General features: G+C 39.8%; 1 protein-coding gene across 1 annotated transcript in view; it reads left to right on the forward strand.

Moving 5' to 3' along the window:
- Positions 1 to 4,564: 4,564 nt before the first annotated feature.
- Positions 4,565 to 7,892, forward strand: part of LOC101864188 (zinc finger MYND domain-containing protein 19) — a gene marked incomplete in the record, with an annotated part of 16,623 nt that continues 13,295 nt past the window's right edge. Inside the window, 1 exon segment of the mRNA XM_013089963.2 lies at positions 4,565 to 5,099. Within this exon segment, the coding sequence (XP_012945417.1) occupies positions 5,049 to 5,099 (51 nt within the window).

The following is a 7,892-nucleotide window of genomic DNA, read 5'->3' on the forward strand; positions in this document are numbered from 1 at the left end:
GCCGTCCGAATGCGTGGTGTAGAGGGTCAAGGTCACAGAGTCTCCGGACAAATCCATCTCTCTTCCGGTCCAGGGCGCGGCGATCACAAACCACGTCCCGTAACTCCAGAACAAGCCGTCTACGACATACATGGGGAAATGTATAGCTTCTTGTTTTTTATGTTAAGTAAGAGTTTTACGGCACTCTCAACACAAATATGTCATAACATGTGGCGTCGGTGGCCTAGTGGTAAAACTATGGGACTCGTAATCGTGAGATTGCGGGTTCAGGGGTTCGAGCCTGAGCTCGGTCCGACGTTGTGTCCTTGGGGAAGGCACTTTACACAAATTTCCCACTTGGCTCGGTCCTCTCGGAAAAGGACGTTAAACTCGGAGGTCCCGCCTCATAAACGACCTAACAGTGCTGATAGGGGCGTTAAACTGTTACTAGTTCACCATTTTCGCAATGTCTTAACATGGATGAACTTCCGTAACGAGCGACCACCCTAACAAACACGATAAAGAAGGGACCTAGACCTTACTCTAACCCAACCCCTACCCTTAACCCTACCCCTACCTCTACCCCAAACTCTAACTCTAAGCCTTAACCCTAACCCTACCCCTCTTTCTATTTCATAGTGATGGCTAGATTAGAGGTGTTACTAGAGAGTAATATACACAGAAAATAGAAGGAGGAGAGATAAGGACGACAGATATTTCAGTTTGATAGGAACGAAGGAGCAAACCACAAAACAGCCCGCACCATCCACCACTACCTGTGCATAAATGTACGAGGGTGTGCAAACAGCACAACATGTTAGGGTTATTGAAGCGAACCACACCAAAGCACCAGCCATCTACCGTGTAGATCTATGCAACAATGTACGAGGGGATGCAAACAGTACAAAATGTAGATTCTAGGGGTTATTGAAGCGACCCACACCAGAGTACTAGATTTCTAGCCATCTACCGTATGTATAGATGTAGATCTACGCAACAATGTACGAGGGGGTGCAAACAGTACAACATGTAGATTCTAGGGGTTATTGAAGCGAAGCACACACCTGGGACGACGGCATGAACGCCGGAGTCATCATCTACCACCAACAGAGTAGCGATTGCTCCAAGAACACAGCAGGCAGTGGCAACAGAACCTCTGGTTTCCATAACGTAGATTTTCTAATATTTCACAAATAGGCCTATGGCGCAGGAAATGAACGGCAACATGGAACCGGAAGTGAGGATAAGAATTTCAATCACATATGTGCACAACATCACAGAAACTTGCGAATGACGTCACCTTTTCTTGATAGGAGTTTGGCTCGCACAAGTCGAAATTTTGTATTTTCTAAAAGTAAAAGTAAGAAAAGAAAAGGAAGTGTCTAGGTAGACCCCAGTTGGGGAGCACCAGCCACCATGGCTCCCGTAGACCCCAATCTATCATCATCTGTCTCTCGGCCTTGTTCCCCCCACTTTACACTCTAGTATAGTCCTGCAGATTAAGGAATGGCATTTGATGAGAGTGGTTTCTACTGATTTTAAAAGGTTTACAGCTGGGGCAATATCGCATTTAAAAGCAAGTCCGTCATTTTTCAAAAAAAAAATCATGATGCTCTTTATTGAACGAATGTTTTGAGAACCTTTAGTGCAAAAATGTGTTCACTTAAAAATTAAATTCTGTTAACAAGGTTTGCCACTAAAATGGTCATTAATGAGCTGTGACGTAGGCCATATGCGTATGCAAAATGTGTGTTAGAAGTGGGAAGTGCTGTGAACAATCCCATTTTTGTGTGTGATGGAGATTCATAGTATTTTATATAAATTTATGAAGAAAACCTTCATAATCTAGCCTCAATTATTGTGGAAAAATAATGATTAAGTTAAGACAAATTGATACAAACTGCTGTTCAAAGTATGGATGACATTGATTCCCCCGTTAAAAGGATATTTGAGGATAAGTTGTGCCACGGATTTTTGAGGGATTCATTATAGTGTTGGTTCTACTCACTTTATAGCACATGTCAACAAAGACAAAGACAGCACACGACAAGATGATTCATTCTTTCACAAAAGCTTTCTCCACAATCCACCCTCAACAAATGAACCTACATACGTCACCGCCGGCGCTAGCAAAATTTTTTAAAAATATGTTTCGTAAAGTTTCTCAAATTCGAAATAGTGATCTTTCGAGCACAATCTTTATCTTACTATCACTATCATCATCATCCAGCGCCAGATCTGCGACAGACATCGGCGATCATGGTTCTCCATTCATTCCTTTGCTCGGATACTCTTAAAAAAGCTACGTTCCCTTGATCTTTCCCCGTTACCCATTTGTTTAGGTTCCCTAAGGAGGTTGCTCTTGACCCACTCCTGCCTCGTTTGCCTTCAATTTTGCCAGTGAGAGCTAGATGTTCAAGACCTTTATGAGCGCGGTTATGGCTCAACTCAAAGCTTGTGGTGTGAACATAGCCTGAAGCTCCTACTCTTTGTATAAGCCTGCGGGATTCGTGTCCCCCACCCCCACCCCTACCCCTGAAAAAACAACAGCCAATAAGTGAACACGCATAGAACACTGACTTAGCCCACTCTTCTAGACCACTGACTTAGCCCACTCTTCTAGAACACTGACTTAGCCCACTCTTCTAGACCACTGACTTAGCCGACTCTTCTAGAACACTGACTTAACCCACTCTTCTTCCTCTGGAATAGAAAACCCCTCATATACCCCTTTAAAACAGAACTCAATTAAAGCTCACAACAATAACAATAACAACAACAGCAACAACAACAGCAACAGCAACAACAACAGCAGCAACAACAACAACAACAACAACAACAACAACAGCAACAACAGCAGCATTCCAGGTCAATCATACCGGTACCGTACTCATATTTTATTCCTCCGTACTCACTCTCTTTTTCTTTCTTTCTCTTTTTACTTCCGTCTCATTTGCACAGACGAAAGTATACCGCTGAAAATAATAAAAAGAATGTAATGGTATTTTCTTGTATTATATAGTATTTAATTAGTTTCCTTGTTTTAACATGTGTGTATGATGAGGTTTTTCAGCAACCACGCCAGAGCTTATTATGCTGAATGGGATAGGGTGCTCTCCTATATCATAGCCTATGTGCAATCTATTATTATTATCATTATTATTATTATTATTATCATTATTGTTGTTGTTGTTATATCATTATTATTATTATCATTATTGTTGTTGTTGTTATATTATTATTATTATTATTATTATTATTATTATTATTATTATTATTATTATTATTATTATTATTATTATCATTATTGTTGTTGTTGTTATATTATTATTATTATTATTATTATTATTATTATTATTATTATTATTATGGGCCTAAAATAAAAATAATAATAATAATAATAATAATAATAATAATGATAATAATAATAACAATAATAATAATAATAATAATAATAATAATAATATTAATAGTAATAATAATTATTATTATTAATAAGTTTCTTCTTCTTATTCTTCTTCTTCTGTGCATTTACCTCACAGAATTATCTCTAAAAGCGCGATAGAGACTATGATTATGATCGATTGCGTTGTAGTCATTTACTAAACTACACGAGTCGAAACTGTCCAAGACGGCCACGCAGTGCCCAGGAGAAACAGTTGTTAGACAGGTGGATGTCTTGGGCACTGTCGTAATTTTACAATTTGGTGAGGGGGGGGGGGGGAGAGTCGGTCTTCTGTAGCCTACTGTTGGTTGTCTTTATAATAGTGTACATCTATGGTTGTCTTAATAATGGTGTACATCTATGGTTGTCTTAATAATGGTGTACATCTATGGTTGTCTTAATAATGGTGTACATCTATGGTGGTCTTTATAATGGTGTACATCTATGGTGGTCTTTATAATGGTGTACATCTATGGTTGTCTTAATAATGGTGTACATCTATGGTGGTCTTTATAATGGTGTACATCTATGGTTGTCTTAATAATGGTGTACATCTATGGTGGTCTTTATAATGGTGTACATCTATGGTTGTCTTAATAATGGTGTACATCTATGGTGGTCTTTATAATGGTGTACATCTATGGTGGTCTTTATAATGGTGTACATCTATGGTGGTCTTTATAATGGTGTACATCTATGGTTGTCTTTATAATGGTGTACATCTATGGTGGTCTTTATAATGGTGTACATCTATGGTTGTCTTTATAATGGTGTACATCTGTCGGAGTCTTTATAATGATGTACATTTATGGTTGTCTTTATAATGGTGTACATCTATGGTGGTCTTTATAATGGTGTACATCTATGGGAGTCTTTATAATGGTGTACATCTATGGTTGTCTTAATAATGGTGTACATCTATGGGAGTCTTTATAATGGTGTACATCTATGGTGGTCTTTATAATAGTGCACATCTATGGGAGTCTTTATAATGGTGTACATCTATGGGAGTCTTTATAATGATGTACATCTATGGTTGTCTTTATAATGGTGTACATCTATGGGAGTCTTTATAATGGTGTACATCTATGGGAGTCTTTATAATGGTGTACATCTATGGTTGTTTTAGACAGGAGGTCGTTGCTGCAGGTTCGGCTGTATTAATGCAGGGCCAGAGTATTGTATTGCACCGGTGTGAGGCTGGAGAGTTCGACTTGACGCCCCAAGGGAGGTAACCCTGTAATAACATTGCCTGGTAACGGTTTTTTCACCGGAAAGGCAGGCCCGATGTCGCTCTTCTGTGCCATCCTATTTCTCTGTGTCTCTCCCAGGCCTGGCCGTGTCGTGAATCGATAACTTCCTCTCTGACCCCAGCTGCTGTCATTGGTCAATACTGTGCCTCATTCCAGCATGCGTTGACACACGCACACACACTCACACACACGCGCATCGCATCCAGGCCAGGCTGCTACACACTACACACCAACCACCGCACGCCGTTTGGCTCTCTCGACCTGGCTCTGTGTTGTATCATCCCGCTTGTGGCGAAGGGTTGGGCTGAGAGCAAGCCAAGTGATCCTTTGTCTATCTCGCCGTGTTTTCGTTCCTTGCTACACAGCAGCAAATGTCTGGTTTGAAACTAGGAATACTCAGGCTAGGGAGAGTAGCAGGAAAGGTGAGTGGACATGATGTTCCTTTGTGACAATGACATTAGATCGTCTATCTTTTGATGTTGTTGTGGGCATTGTTGATTGACTGTGGCCCCCACGCTATGGGCTGTGATTGGGTGTCAACAATGTGTTGGGTAGAGTTAGATCTAGAGGTACAGGACAGGCCCAGGCTTTGTCAAGTGGGATTGAGTGAATGATTGAGTAGGCTAGGCCTAATTAATTATTTATTAATGATATTGCCGTATCTTCATGATTTTTTGGAGCCCATTTTGGGAGAAGTGGTCCCGGCCGAACTCAATCTAAGACATTTATAAAACATGTACACAATCGGAAACAAAAACGGAAGTTACTTTCTTAAAAAAAGGTTTGGGGGCCCTGCCCCCCCCCCCCCCCAAAAAAAAAGGGGAGATTGCAGCCCACCTGCTAGACTCTAGATTCACAAAATAAGGGTTTGTGACTGTTTTTAGTGCCAAAATTGTTCTCAGTAGGCCTACTCTAAAAAAACGTTAGAATAATGCCAAAAATAGTCTTCTCAAATGTGTTTGGGACCTTTTCTATAAATGTACGGGCGGTCTTTTCACCCTGGCAACTCAGTCAGTTTTTTAAAATCAACTTCCGTTTTTGTTTCCGATTAGATCTCTAGATCTAGATATCTAGATCTAGTGTAAAAATGTCTATGGAGGTGGATCTAGGCCCGGACCACTTCTCCCGTAGAGTGCCCCTATATTTTTTTCAAAATGACTTTCTCTGAACATTCAGGAAAATAAACTTGACCTCTATTTCTCAGAACGGTTTTCGTTCTTGAGATTTTTTTGTTATTTGCGAGAGTTCGGCGTCATCTTTCATTCTGCTATTCTGCGACGACTGGGGAACATTCACACACACACACACACACACACACACATCCGAGAGATCGCCTGCTATTTTTCCGTACAAAATGAGCAGTCTGGTAATATTTCACTTGTTTTCAACAAGGGGGTTTACTCCCCCCCCACCAAATAAAAATATGGGGGGTTTCAGGGGGGGCATGCCGCCCTGAATTTAACAACAATTCGATGTTGTGCTGTTAGGTTTGATATATATATATAATATATATGATCTCTCGCTCGCCTTGCCTCAAATGTCATATCGGCACGCACACATGGAAAAGTAATCATTTCAGAAGTAAACTTCGGTGGAGCCAAAACCCACACTCCATAATCATCCCAGTTATCGTTGGGGCCAAAACCAATCCCAAAAGATATATGTGCAATACTTTTACTACTAGTCCACTACACTAGCGTGTAGACCTGCCAATTATTACGATAGCCAATAGGCTACTAAATGAGAGTTTCCTTTTTTTTCTTTCTTTTGCTCGTGGAAGAACCTCGTATGGATTAGGGGAAGGCCTACATAAAATGCCATTTTTTGCTTGAAATGCATTGCCACATCCTTTGTACACTATTTATATCTCGTAAATAGTGTTTTTTACAGTGCTGTTTGTGTATATATATGATATAAGATATATTGCGTGACTTATTCGTAAGACGTCATGTGAAAATACACATTTTCAATAATAAAATAATTTGCGTCTATTTGCAGTACACATGTGTTACGCCGCGGTAGAATCAGGCGCTCATCAGAATAATGAAATCGGAGAAACTGGCAATTTTCAGACAGTATGGCAATTTTTAATCAAATTTGTATTTTTTGACTCAACAATATCTAGAATCTAATTAAAAACATAAAATGTGTGAGGCGGCGTGGTGAAGTCGGGCTCGTCAAAATACAGAAATCGGAGAAACAGGCATTTTCAATTTTTATTTTTGGTCTCATCCTCTTTTATGTCCATATAAAAATGTACGTGTGAACTTTACTGAAAACATTGATTACAGGCACAAAATACGTCTTTTTTTTTTTCAAGGACTCTTAAAGCTATTGGAATTTACAAACTTTGGCGGCCATTTTATCACTAATTTAACTACTGAAAACCAATCTTGAGTTCTATTCAAGATAGATGGATATTTATTTCATTGGAAGCAAGGCAAATAAATCTGGCAGATGGTACCAAATACTCCACACGTCCAAAAATTGCAGAGCATCTGATTCCACCGCGTCGTGGCGTGACACATAATTCAATGTGGATTTTACAGAAAAATGATGATCAAAGGCACAAATATATATTGCAAATTTATTTTCTGTTTCCAAAGACTTTCAGTCTATGGAAGTTTCCAAACTTTGGCGGCCATTTTCTCTCTAATTTTACCTCTGAAACCAGTCGATCCTCACCTCCTTCAATGGCAACTATCTTGTTCAAGACAGATGTATATTTCATCAACAGTTGCTTGTTTCAATGTACACGACACAATGGATGTTTACGCTATCTTTTGTAATAAAACAAAATTGCTCAGTAGAAACAGTGGAGGAAAGATAACTTGACACATGATGCAAAATTTGAATTCATGGATAGCTCTTATGATATGCCATTTGTCGACTGAACCGCTATACATTTACTTTGTATTGGCAGAGTGATATATGTCGTACATGATGGCAAACAGCTCATCTCCAAAACCCTACTGGTCACATTTTCCCTCACATTTGTCTCGAATTCCAATTGTACACTGCACGGCACGCATGATGGAAGACGAATGAACCCACCCATCGCCATCAACGGTGTCAGGTTACATTAGCCCACCAGCCCCCCCCCTCCCGCACGGTGTGGTAGATGCACTGGTGGTGTATGGGGACGTACGCATCATTGCATAGATAGATAGATGTATACCTGTATTGTGTGGTACACACACACATATATAATATAT

Source organism: Aplysia californica, unplaced genomic scaffold, assembly GCF_000002075.1.
Source record: "Aplysia californica isolate F4 #8 unplaced genomic scaffold, AplCal3.0 scaffold01093, whole genome shotgun sequence".
Taxonomy (NCBI): domain Eukaryota; kingdom Metazoa; phylum Mollusca; class Gastropoda; order Aplysiida; family Aplysiidae; genus Aplysia; species Aplysia californica.